The 13,834-nt window shown below is 42.1% G+C and overlaps 1 protein-coding gene across 2 annotated transcripts in view; it reads right to left on the bottom strand.

The window, feature by feature from the left end:
* Nucleotides 1–3,217: 3,217 nt before the first annotated feature.
* Nucleotides 3,218–13,834, bottom strand: part of NPHP1 (nephrocystin 1) — a 60,035-nt gene continuing 49,418 nt past the window's right edge. For both annotated transcript variants that reach the window (XM_061210939.1, XM_061210940.1), the window contains exons 17-20: nt 9,997–10,109; nt 7,897–7,970; nt 5,945–5,989; nt 3,218–4,457 (exon numbers count right to left, since the gene is read on the bottom strand). In XM_061210939.1, the coding sequence (XP_061066922.1) occupies nt 4,185–4,457; nt 5,945–5,989; nt 7,897–7,970; nt 9,997–10,109 (505 nt within the window). In that variant the 3' untranslated portion in view covers nt 3,218–4,184. The remainder of the gene's footprint in view (nt 4,458–5,944; nt 5,990–7,896; nt 7,971–9,996; nt 10,110–13,834) is intronic.

The following is a 13,834-nucleotide window of genomic DNA, read 5'->3' as shown; positions in this document are numbered from 1 at the left end:
ACGTGGGATGGCGGTGTCTGGGGAGAGAGAGTGCGGTAAGAAGGACCACCTGTGCTGATCGCTTACTCGGTGCCCCCTGCAGGGCTCTTAACCCCGTAGACATGGGATGGCTGGAATTTAAATATCACAGCAACAACGGAAAGACACAGCGAGAGGCCTTTCCAGCAGTCTGTGCCCTTCTTCATGGTTCTCATGTGTGATTACGTCCACATCGTGCATTGTAAGTCAGGACAGGGATCTCATCAGGGCTGCTCCCACCGGGTCCTCCAAGCCGAATGCTGTGCCTGGAGCGTAGTAGGTGCTCAGCAAATACATAATGAATGAATGAATGAATGAATGAATGAATGAATGAACGAACGAACGAATGGGCAATTATAAACCTCAGCTGTACGGTGCCTTGAATCAGTAGGGTTCTGTCTCAGATTCTCTGTTTTGAGGAAGCAGAACACAAAGCAGCTAGGTTACAGCCAGCTCTGGTCACCTCCACGCCCAGAGAAAACCTCCCAACTTGGAATGCTTCACACCAGAGGAAGTGAGCAAGTCCACAGCAAAGGACGTCCTGTAACACTGTAAACTGACAAAGCCCTGGGCTGGCAGATGACACGTCCAGCGCCCTCCCTGGTCCCTGGGGGTTTCCTAGATGCTACTGGGTTGGCAAGTCAAACCTGCTCCGTTTGTATGTGGTATCATGCATTTCAACCACTCCCTTGTGAGTTGTTCTGGCCTCAATCTTAGACCATAAAACCACTGGCGACTGAGGCGGTACCTGCTCTGTAGTACACCCCCCCCCGGCCCTTGCCATCCGGACCGGGCCCCCAGGCCAGGGAATTGCAACATTTTCCACCTCCAGCAGACCTGATGGATGTGACGCTCAATCCATTGTATGAGGCTGGAGGTGGAGGGAGCGGGCCAATCCCCCCGTCCTCCACAATGGTTTTTTTTTTTTTTTGATGTGGACCATTTTTAAAGTCTCTATTGAATTTGTTACAATATTGCTTCTGTTTTATGCTTTGGTTTTTTGGCCGGGAGGCATGTGGGATCTTGGCTCCCCGAGCAGGGATCGAACCCGCACCCCCTCCACTGGAAGGCGAAGTCTTAACCACTGAACCGCCAGGGAAGGTCCCCCTGCCCCGACCCGTGATTCTGATGTGGGGACCCCCCCCCTCACAGGGAGGCACCCCATACTTGTTGCCCTCTTGCTGCAGTTCACGGTTAAGTCGGTGCGTTGCCAAGTCTTGCTCCTTGACACGGGGACCCCCAAGGACTCATTTCCAGGATGTTTCTGGCTCCGTGACAACCTCTTCCTGTTTTGGAAGCTAAAAGGTGGCATTAAAAAGCCAGAGAGGTTTCATCATTGTTTTTAAAAAAAAAAAGCCTCCACTGACCGAGGAGGGAACTTCAGCCTCTGGACGGCGGAGCCACACTCACCCCTGCGGCCCAGCCTGCTCCGTGCGGCCCAGCTTGCTCCGTGCGGCCCAGCTGCCTCCGCGCCTTCCTTTTGGGCCTGAGCATGACTGACACTGTTTTCTCTCCTGTCTCCGTGTTTGGCTTACGTGTCAGAAACCCTGAAGTTGGCCGCATTCGTCAAGCACGACACATTTCAAGTGAACACAGAAGACAGTCTGTGAAAACAACTTCTAAGGAAAGCTCCCTCGCTCTACACCGTACATTCATTGAAAGGAATTCACCAGCAATATTTTCTTTCACTCAGAATGCCCCACCTCAGGCTTGATGCTAAGAATAAGCTAAATGATTAGAAAAAGTAAAAGGTGGCAGCTAGGAATTAAAGACCCTCGCAATGGGGAGCGACATGGTCTCATGTTCTCTCAAACGAGACAGCAGGGACCTAAGATGACACAACTCTGACGGAGCGAGGAAATCTCTGTACACATGCGCACCACCTCCATTTACACAGGCGGGAACCCCTCTCCTGTAGCAGGAGTTGTGGAGGGCCATGGTCCCAGAGGGAGAGAGGCACCACCTTGGGAAGGGGACAGGCAGCTCATCATGATGGCTTCCCACACGTCACTGAGGGCATGGGGTGGGGTCTGGGGGGCGGTGGAGACATAGTGAAATCTCTTCTCCAAGGCCATGTTCTCTCATGACATTTGTGGCTGGGAGTCCTTTCATACCATGTTAAGTTCTGAGATGAAGGCCCAAGTTGAGTTTCGGTTAAGAGTTTAGCGGAAGCTGACTAAGATGTAGCCCAGGAGTTTCATAATACAATGGATCTCTAAAAGTAAATGCCGGCTTCCCTGGTGGCACAGTGGTTGAGAATCTGCCTGCCAATGCAGGGGACACGGGTTCGAGCCCTGGTCTGGGAAGATCCCACATGCCGCGGAGCAACCAGGCCTGTGAGCCACAACTACTGAGCCTGCGCGTCTGGAGCCTGTGCTCCGCAACAAGAGAGGCCGCGATAGTGAGAGGCCGGCGCACCGCGATGAAGAGTGGCCCCCACTTGCCGCAACTGGAGAAAGCCCTCGCACAGAAACGAAGACCCAACAAAAGCCATAAATAAATAAATAAATAAAATTAAAAAAAAAAAAAACCAAATAGAATCAAAAGTAACTTTAAAAAAAAAAAAAAAGTAAATGCCTCCTTTAAGGCAGCACACTGTCAAAAAAATTCCTCAGTTGGTACTCTGATAATTTAGGTTAAACTCTAATTTGATCGTCTTTTCCTTCCAATAGCCTTCTCATGTTTTATTTTCACATGCAATTCTTAAATGTTTGCACTGATGAGGGGAATGTCTTAGGTTGTAGATTACACATGGTGTCTCTACGAGGTACATTAGCTGTGCCACTTACTAGCTCTGACTTCAGGAAAATTATCGAATCTGCCTGGCCTGTTTCTTCAGCAGTAGTAATACAGGAAAAAACCAGTGCTGGCCTCCTATAGTAGCTGTGAGCGCTAACCTAGTAAATGAGAACATACGCAGCAGGCACTCAACAAATGCCAGCTGTACTGTTATCATTAACGGTGAGGGCTTGGGACAATTTACTGGCAGTCACAGGTTTATTTGAAATGCAACAAAATCTTTGTTCTTTGACACAGGGGTGGGTTAACTTAGTCCCCAAAGCCTGGAGGTGTTTTTTTGTTTTGTTTTATTTTCTTTTTAAGAGCACCAATTATATGGACTTGAAAAGGTAAAACTAGATTCTGTTTTTATATCTAATTAGAATCAACCACATTCAAATATTAGACTGAATTCAGTGATTAATAACACAACTTTCTCAACTAGATTACTCTGATTTCCCCTACATTTCACAACATAAAGTTTATTAGAAAAAATCATATATTTAATATATTCTGGGTCCTAGACTCTTAACAGATATATCATTTGCAAATATCTTCTCCTATTCTATGGATTATATTTTTACTTTCTTGAATAGTCATAAATTTAGCTTTTGATAAAATCTTGCTTTCATACAAATCTATAGATACAGTTAACTTAAATTTGTTACTTGGTATTACATACAGAATGGACGGACAACAAGGTCCTACTGCATAGCATAGGGAACTATATCCAATATCCTATGATAAGCCATAATGGAAAAGAATATAAAAAAGAGTATATATATATGCATAACTGAGTCACTTTGCTGTACAGAAGAAATTAACACAACACTGTAAATCAACTATACTTCAATAAAAAAAAAGAAACAGACTCACAGATATAGAGAACAAACTAGTGGTTACCAGTGGGGAGAGGCAAGATAGGGGTAGGGAATTAAGAGGCACAACTATTAAGTATAAAATAAATAAGCTACAAGGATATATTGTACAGCACAGGGAATATAGCCAGTATTAATAACTTTAAATGGAGTATAATCTTTAAAAATTGTTAATCACTATATTGTACACCTGAAACTTTCATAATATGGTAAATCAACTATACTCAATAAAAAAGAAAAAGAAAAACAAAACAAAAATTTTAGTTGGTTTTTGAAAAAAAATTCTCTTTAAATTTAGATATAATAGTATTCCTTATAAAAATTTACTTCATTGTATTAACACATATTCAAATTATCAGATAAATATTTCTTATAGAATGTGGCCTCAACAAAAAAGAATAAAGCCTAAGTTATGATGGGACAGTTACTTCTGGTTTTGTCACGCGATGCAGGTTGCCATGGAGGGTCTATCAGATTCAGCAGGAAGTGGAAGGTCAAGGGGCACCGCTGTCAGGCTGCGTTCTTTCTTATTTCACCCAAGAAGTCATAGGTCTGCTCTGAAATGTCAAAAGGTTCATGGAGCCCCGCTGGCGACAGCAGAGCCTGGAGGGCGCCCTCGTTTTCTCGGTTTTGCTTGAGGAAGTCGGCGATGACCTTCCATCGGGCGGCCTCGGTCTCCTCCTCTGCCCACCTGAACGGGGGCAGGAGCGCGGAGTGGAGGAGGGGGAGCGCGCAGTCGTGGTAAACCAGGAGGAACACGGCCTTCAGGAGCTCCTTGTCTCTCTGGGAAAACACCGGCACCACCAGTGACTGTGAGTGGACCCAGGTCATTCCTCCTCAAGTGTTACATTGTATGAACTCTGTTAACTAGAAGCTGTCTAGGGGGTGGGATGGAGGTGCCATCAGTGTCTGGCAGGTAGTCGGCTCTGAATCGGCTGCTCAGTCAGGACGTGGACACAACAGGAGTCACCGCGGAGAGAGACAAGTGGTTCTCTCTGAGGGTCTACAAGGAGCTCCTTGAGGCCAGGGTTCCCCCTGAGTGCCACGGAGTGTCTCGGACACTCCATCAAGCGGACTGGGGTGCCAGAATCTAATTCCAGGGACAAGGGTGCGGTTCCAGGTAAATGGAACTAAGACACAACGTGAAGTCAGCTGTATTGCCGAATGAGGTCAAGGTGATACAGGGGAAGGGTAGCAAGGGCTCTGCGTGAAATCCGGAGAAAGGAGCCCCAAGCAGTAAGAATGTGTTGTCAACCCCGCCTCCCCATAACAAGAGCTGGGCAATATCCACACGGGCAGGCGGCCCGGCTCCGACAGCTGGGGTGGGAATCACAGCCGGGGTGGCGGTCTACACTGCGATGTGGCCCCCGCAGGCTACCGTGTGTGGAGAGGCAGCTTCTACAGGCCCGAGGCCCAGCACCTGTCCACTGCCGAGCTAGAAGGGCATTAAACTTGCCAGTTTTAGTCAAACAAAAACTCAAATAAGGATACAATATATACACTTTTTTTTTTCAATTTTTAGTGTCTTTGTTTGTTCTCCCATGATTCCTTGAGGATAATGAAAAGTTCAGATTAGAAGTCCGAAAACCATGGACCATGGGCCCAATGCAGCCCACTGCCATCTCTTTTTAGAAATAGTTTTACAGAAAACAGCCCTGCCCAGGTGTTTACATATTGCCTGAAGCTGCCTTGCGTTACTGTGGCAGAGCTGGGTATTTGAGACAGAGCACATGTGGCCAGCAAAGCCAAAAATATTTACTCTCTGGCCCTTTACCAGAAAAGTTTGTCAATCCCAGACTAGAGCAGTCAAGCCACTACTCGCTGATCACTGCAAGTTCTGTTTGGTAATGACCACGCTCTCCGGCCATGTAAGCACAGCCATGCGTGCTTTCAATGTGTGCTACAGCTTATGCCAATTTTCTTCTTCCCTCTCCTTACCTGATACGGACTTTGAGAGCTAGGGGAATTTTTTTTTTTTTTAAATGAGAGAAATTTGATAGCCAACTGGGACACTTTGGCTTAGAAACTTCCCCTCAGTTCAATAAACTCAGTGATCTGAAATGACTGTCTCGATCAAGTGTTTCTTTTTACACTTGGAATCGATCACCCATACCCTTCTTGGAAGGTGTCTTTGCAACCGTAATAACACCGTTTAACTGTCAAGAGGGATTAGGACCACAGTTACTTCAGCTAAAAAAGAGGCATGATTAGGATGTACAGCAGACACTGAGCACAGAACATGCGAAGCTCAAGGTGCACAACCACCTTACCTTGTCTGACCTTTTTAATGTACTCTCTTTCTCAGCCCAGGAACTCTAAAAAGCAAATAGAAATATTATGTTAATCCGAGTATTCACAAGTCTTTGCCACACCTCTGCAACTTCACTCTGTAATTAAACTTACAGACAGGATTACAAACGCTCTACAGATCCTGCACATGTAAGGAGTGAATCTCTAATTAGGCATCAAGTGCTAATGACCCAGAACCAGACTGACTAGGTGGGATGTATCAGTGAACGATTCCTCAGAAGCCCATGATTCTTACAGGTCAAAACTAATTTAAGAACAGAATCAGTGCAATGCTAACACATGCATGCAAACTGCACCAACGCAGCACCTAAACAATAAAATACCATTAAGCTTTTAAGGTAAGACAGTCATGAACATAGAAAATTCTGCCAAATACCATACTCCTCGACAATTCTGTTCGCCGAGATGAGGACAATGGTCAGGGAGAGATAGAATGAAGTACAGCTTTGCAAGTAACTATTTCCAACCTGTGCACAAAGTTTCACAAAAGCTTCTTTAAAGAAATAAAAAACCCAGAGTTCAATTAACCCCACAGAAGTATGCATCAAAGAGCTTCCAGGGCCCAGCATGGTGCCTTAGCCATAGTGGGCTCTCGTGAAATATTTGTTGAATGAATCAACGTATGTACGTTTTGTATAACGAGTAAATATTAATATACTAATGCTTTGTAGGGGAAGAAAGAGAAATTCTGCGTTATCTAACTATAGTGCCAGATGAGCTTGTCTGAAATTACAGAAAAGCAAATGCCAAGAACATTTTCTTACATCTTTTTCTAAAACCTCACCATTACTGTTGACACCCCCTCCCCAGCCAAACCAGCACGTGAAATCAGTTGCAAAGTCTAATAAAAACCTCCGTAGATGATGCTTCGTCCTTCCAACTCCACCAGGCCGTATGACCTCCCTCCTTATCGAGAGGACTCACCTCCCAACACAGCTCCCCTCCCTCCTGAGCATGTGCTTCTCCACGTCTCTGTGCTGTCCGAGGTTCCTAAAGCAAAACCCTTCATGGATTGCCCACCGCCTACCACACTCTTCACCCACAGGATGAGACTCAGATCGACCTTGACCGTCTACAGACGACATCCGACACGCCAGACTGGGTCATCTGCTCTCCTCAAGAACACGCCCTATTCCCTCCTGCCTCAGAATGTTCGCTCGTGCTGATCCTCCCACCCGTGATGTCTTCTTCTCCCATCTCGGCACGTCGAAGCCCGACGTGGCCCCCAGGCTTTTATGAGGTGCATCTCACGGAGGACCTCTTCCATGAAACGGGCTCCTGATCCTCATATGCTGCCTTCTTTACATCTGCAAGGACCAGGGTTACACATCCCCTACGGCACTTATGTTATCTGAGCATTTGCCTCACAGGCCTACTATTTGTTGATTCTGATATTTAAGTTGAACTTTATGAAACTGCCGCTTTTGAAGGCCAATAAATGGCTAAAAATTAGAGATTTCATATGGTTCAACCTAATATCCAGCTGCTTTTTCATACAACAGATAACATACTTCAAATTAAAATAAAAATGATATGCATGCCCTGATTCTCCCCTGAAAACTCAGTCAATTTCTCTAACAAACCATTTTGGATTTTTTGCTCTTAGGACACAATCGGTGGCCATCTTAAGTCAAGGAACAAACAATAGGGAGGAGATGGCAATGGGGTATACGGCAGGCACTCCATCTGCTTATTGGGTCAGGGAAGGCAGCCCTGGGGAAGTAACATCCATAGTAAGAAAGGACAGATGAGACCAAGTTAGCTAGACAATAGACAGGGATCGGGAGACATCATCCAAATAGGGAAGAAACAAACCCCACAAAGACCTAGAGCCGGTGTCAGAACTCATTATGCAGTATGTCTAACCGCTTTTAGAACCCGCCAGGTCTCCATCACGATGCATACCACCCACCCTGAGTGCATCCATGACGTCAGGCTGCTCCAAGAGCCTGGGGAAGGTGGCCAGCACTGGATTACTAATTAAATCTGAAATACAAAAGAATAAAAAGGATTTTATGTAAACGTCAGCCAATGTATTTTATAGCAACAGACATAAAAACATGCATTCAGATTGAAATTACTGTGCCACATGATTTGTTGATAATACATTCTACCCACTTTAACCTCTCGGAGGGCTGGAAGCTGCCCCCTCAGCCTCCATCTGCCCCTATTTCCACACCCCGGGGAAGTCTGAAATGAGTCTGGTACCAAGTAGATAAAGCTTTTAGGTGGGAGTAAAGTGGCTCTGAACAGAATAAGACTAGAACATTTTGTTCTTCTTTCTATGTTTTTTTTTCAACCTCTCTTTCCTCCTCATGACTGAAGTGAGGTGTGGTAAGAGAAATCTTCCAATTAGGAGGCACCCATACTCTCAGGAGGCTGAGTGGGAACCAGGAGGCACCAAGGGAAAGGAGGTGGAGGGCGGGCAGCTCCTGCCCAGCCTGGGGCCAACGGATGGTGGTGGATGACATCGGAAGGAATCAGGAGTTGGGGATTCTGACCACGTGCCTAAATACTGTGCAGGAGAATACTGATATTTCACAATCAATAATGGCACGTGGAAGGCTGTGCAAAGAGGCCCACCAGGAAGGACACTTCAGAAACGGCAAGGGCAATGACTTCTATAATCTTGTGTCCTCAGTAGAGAAAAATCCTCTCTCTAGGTCTTACTAAGTTTATTCTGATGCGCAGGTTCAAATGAAGCCAACAATTCTGAGTAGGCTTCTCCCTACCTATAGGAAAACTAATAAGCCTTATCCTCTCTAAGGAGTCAGGTCGTTCGTGAAGTTTTTCTAGAGTCATTGAAACAAATTCAGAGGCAAGTGATGACTAGAAGGCTTAAACTGTCCTTCCTTTAGAATTACAATTATTCCTTGAGAAATGTTGGTGCTTCTCTGACTCTAGGTAGTTCCATTTCTATCTACCTATCCAGGTGGTGTGTCCCTGGGAGGGGACTCGTGTCTAACCATGAACTCCACTTGTCCACGAGGGCCGAGTCATCATGGGGCTCTCTCTCCCTCACTCTAGTCCAGCCACACTGGCCTGCCTGCAATTTCAATCCCTCCGGTGCACTCAGGTTTTCTTGCCTTGGGTCTTCAGACATGCTGGTCCCTCTATCCAGAAAGGTTCTGCCCCCACCCATCTCCCCTGTATGTCTAACTCCTCTCTCAGGTCTTATCTTAAATATTACTTGCCCAGAGAAGCCTTCCCTCATCCTATGAACTAATTCAGGTCTTCCTAGGGTACGCTCTTGTTCTGTATTTCCCTTCAGAACACTTGAGGTTGAAAAGGATTATTCATATAATTTTGTGTTTGAAGTCTGTTGCTCCACGAGAGTAGGGATGATGGTGCCTGTCTCATTCATCACTGGGTCCTGGCACAATGCCTGGCATATACTAGGCACTCAATAAAGAATATCCAATAAAATTAAACTTTCTGTGGAGGTAATTCTTACAACACATGCATATCTCTGTGCAAGTTCAATCATGTGTGACAGCTCACTGATTTTTTAAAATTACTTTTTAACATTTTACTTGGAAAAAGTTTCAAGCTGACAAAAAAGTTGCAAGAATAAAAATAGAACCCCTGAACACCTCTTACCTTGATTCACCAATTTTACTGATTTTTAAACTTCTTGCATTAAGAGCCAGTTATTTTGGGTAATTTTGGTCTCTTTCCAAAAAGATGATAATACATATCAAACACGTAGTAAAAACATTATTAAAGACATTAAGGGAAAATATGATTACATCTGAAATTTAGGATCTCAAGTCCCCAGAATCTGAATGGTAAAAAGTGTATACCGTAAAGAACGGAACACGTACGGAGCTCACACAGGATGCACACTGAGCACAATGCTTTGCACCTGAAGTAAGTGACTGACACTGATGCTATTCTAAATATTTTATTCCAAATGTCACCTTCAGAAGCAGAAGATAAAGGCTGGCAGAGGTTACATTTACTCAAAGCGTGATGCACTGCTGTACGTAAGGAAACTGCGAAGACTTCTCACCAGCACTATGCATGCTCATCCTGTCTTTCAGCAGCACGTCTCCAAGAATCTGGCGATAAAATATCAACAGATGAACGGAGCACATACTTCCAATTAATGTTTCCGGCAGTAGACTATTAAAGAAGAAAAAAAAATGTATTCATTAAACAATCCCCTACGATCCAACCTACGCTGTTTTTAAAATGTATACTCATTACTCGAATGAAGAGTTTCAAGTTTTGCTTCATTATTGAAAAAAATTTTTAATAATTTTAAGGAAAACTTCCACTATAAGTTGACCACGTTAAACTTCAGAAAACTTTTATTTTTACGTGTATACTTTCAAGTTGCAACTCTGGGTTCCCATTCCTGTGTTTCCATGTTCGCATATACACCCATGTTAAATGTCGAATAAAAAATAAAAGTCATCAATTATGTGTTTTAGAAAGAACGGGACTACTCAGCTACAAGTTTTAACAAAGCCATGTTGCCACCCCACCTGATGTGACGAATGCAGAGGAAATGAGTTCAGACGGTTCCCGGCGCTGGGTGGAACACAGGAGGGTGTGGCAGATCAGACTGAATTCTGACTTTGCTGTGCTACCTCCTAGCTATGTGATTTGGGGTTAATTATTTATTCTCCTTGTGTTTTGGTTTCTTCATTTGTAGAACACAGATAGTCATAGCTGCATCTCAGGTTACTAAAAGGATTAAAATGAGGTAAATGTGGAACGCTTAATGCAATGCCTGGTACATACTGTAGTAAGGTCTCAAGGACAAGAAAATTTCAATATTGAAGTTACATTGATATCAGTTTAAAATAGACTGTAAGAACTTTAGGATGTTGTATGTAATCCTCGTGGTAACCACAGACACACAAAAAAGTATAGAATATACACAAAAGGAAATCAAAATGTATCATTACAAAAAAAATCAATTAAATAGAAAGGAAGGCAGTAAGGGAGGAAAGGAGGAACAAAAAAACCCCTTAAAACATATAGAAAACAAATAACAAAATGGCAATTAAGTCCTTCCCTATTAGTAATTATTTTAAATGTAAATGGATTAAACTCCCCAACCCAAAGACATAGATTGGCAGAATGGATTAAAAAAACAGGATCCAACTATATTGTGTCTACAAGAGACCCACTCTAGATCTAAGGACATTCATAGGTTGAAAATGAAAGGATAGTTAAAGATATTCCATGCAAATAGTAAACAAAAGAGAGCAGGGATAGCTATACTAACATCAGACAAAACAGACCTTAAGCCAAAAAGCTGCTACAATGAAAGATATTATATAATGATAAAAGGGTCAATTCATCAAGAAGATATAACAATTATAAACATATACAACAAACGTCAGAGCTCCTAAATATATGAGGTAAACAGTGACAAAAGTGAAGAGGGAAATAGATCTACAATCATAGTAGGGGACTTCATTACCCCACTTTCAATAAGGGACAGAACAACCAGACAGAAGATCAATAAGGAAAGAGAACTTGAACAACACTGCAGACCAACTGTAACTGACCGACATATACGGAACACTCTGCCCAACAGCAGAATATGCATTTTTCTCAAGTGCACATGGGACATTCTCCAGGACATTCTCCTAACATATGTGGTCATATATTAGGCCACAAAACAAGTCTTAACAATTTAAAAGACAAATTATACAAAGTATATTTTCTTTTTTCCAAAGTATATTTTCTGATCACAATGGAATGAAACTAGGCATCAATAGCAGAAGGAAAACTGGAAAATTCACAAATATGTGGATATCAAACAACATATTTTTAAGCAACCAATGGCTCAAAGAAGAAGTCACACGGGAAATCAGAAAATACCTTGAGACAAATAAAATGAAAATACAACACACCAAAACTTATGGGATGCAGTGACAGCAGTGTTAAGAGGGAAAATTTATAGCTACAAATACTTATATTAAAAAAGAAGAAAGATTTCAAATCACCAACCTAACTTTACACCTTAAGGAACTTGAAAAGAAAAACAAATGAAACCCAAAGGTAGCAGAAGAAAGGAAATAATAAAGATTAGAGCAGAAATGAACAAAATAGAGAATAGAAAACAACAGAAAAAAATAAATGAAAGCAGAGCTGGTTCTTTGAAAAGACAAATAAAACTGACAAACCTTTAGCTAGATTGACTAAGAAAAAAAGAGAGAAGACTCAAGTTACTAAAATCAGAAATGAAAGGAGACATTATTACTGATTTTACAAAAACTACAAAGGATTATAAAAGAGTACTATGAATAACTGTATGCCAACAAATTAGATAATCTAGATAAAACAGACATACTCCTAGAAACACACAACCTACCAAGACTAAATAATGAAAAAATACAAAATCTGAACAGACTTATAACTAGAAAGGAGATTGAATAGTAATCAATAACCTCCCAACAAAGAAAACCCCAGGACCAGATGGCTTCACTGGTGAATTCTACCAAACATTTAAAGAAGAATTAATACCAATCCCTCTCAAACTCTTCTGAAAAACTGAAATGAAAGGAATACTTCCAAACTCATTCTGTGAAGCCAGCATTATCCTGATACCAAAGCCAGACAAAGACACAACAAAAAAACTACTGACCAATATCCCTGATGAATACTGATGCAAAAAATCCTCAACAAAATACTAGCAAACATAATTCAACAGCACTTTAAGTTTTATACACTATGACCAAGTAGGATTTATTCCCAGACGGCGAGGATGGTTCAAAACAAGAAAATCAATTGATGTAATACACTAGATTAACAGAATCAAGGAAAAAAAAACACGTGATTTTCTTAGCTGATGCTGAAAGCATTTGACAAAATGCAACATATTTTCATAATAAAAACACCCAACAAACTAGTAATAGAAGGAAACTATCTCAACATAATAATGGCCATATGTGAAAATCCCATAGCTAACCTCATACTCAATGGAGAAAGACTGGAGGCTTTCCCTCCAAGATCAAGATCAAGATCAAGAAAAGGATGCTCGTTTTCACCACTTTTATTCAACATATTACTGGAAGCCCTAGCCAGAGCAATCAGGCAAGAAAAATGAATAAAAAGCATCTAAGTTGGAAAAAAAAGAAGTAAAATTATCTCTGTTCACACACAACATGATTTCATATGTAGAAGACCCTAAAGATTACACACACACACACACACACACACACAAAACTGTTAGAACTAATAAACAAATGCAGCAAAGTTGCAGGATATAAAATCAACATACACAAATCAGTCATGTTTCTATATACTAACAATGAACAATTTGAAAAGGAAATTAAAACTTTAATTTCCTTTAATAGCATATCTAAAAGCATTGAAAGAAAGAAAATACTTGGGAATAAAAAAATAGAAATAAAATTTCAATATTGAGATTTCAAAATATAATCTGGAAATAACAACAAGTGAGTACTTTAAAACCTGACACCTGGTACACACTAAATACTTACTGGGAATATTGAGCACCAGAGTTAACCTTAGCAGATACTCAAGAAAATGTCTTGAATCATTCTAAACACACATTTTCTGTGTTATTTTTAGAAATACATGAACTCTGTCACTAAGCATGAAGAATGACCGTATAGGAAATCTTGAAAACCTTGCAAACAATGTCCTTTATCAAGAGGAAGATGTGTTTGGGCTAAGGGAAACCACCTAAAGTTAAAAGAGACTTTAACTTCAGAAAACAATCCTTCATTCTAACTTCTAGGATGAGAATTTTAGAAGGGAAAATCAATCACAGAGGTAACATCCAGGCTTCCCGCCTGCTGAAAGAGAACAGAATGAACGTGACCCCGGGGATGGTGCAGGAGTAATGGGTCCCTATGACTAGT

The sequence above is a fragment of the Eubalaena glacialis genome, chromosome 14 (genome assembly GCF_028564815.1).
Source record: "Eubalaena glacialis isolate mEubGla1 chromosome 14, mEubGla1.1.hap2.+ XY, whole genome shotgun sequence".
In the NCBI taxonomy this organism is placed as follows: domain Eukaryota; kingdom Metazoa; phylum Chordata; class Mammalia; order Artiodactyla; family Balaenidae; genus Eubalaena; species Eubalaena glacialis.
Note: the sequence above shows the minus strand (reverse complement) of the source record. Positions and strands in the feature narration are given on the sequence as shown.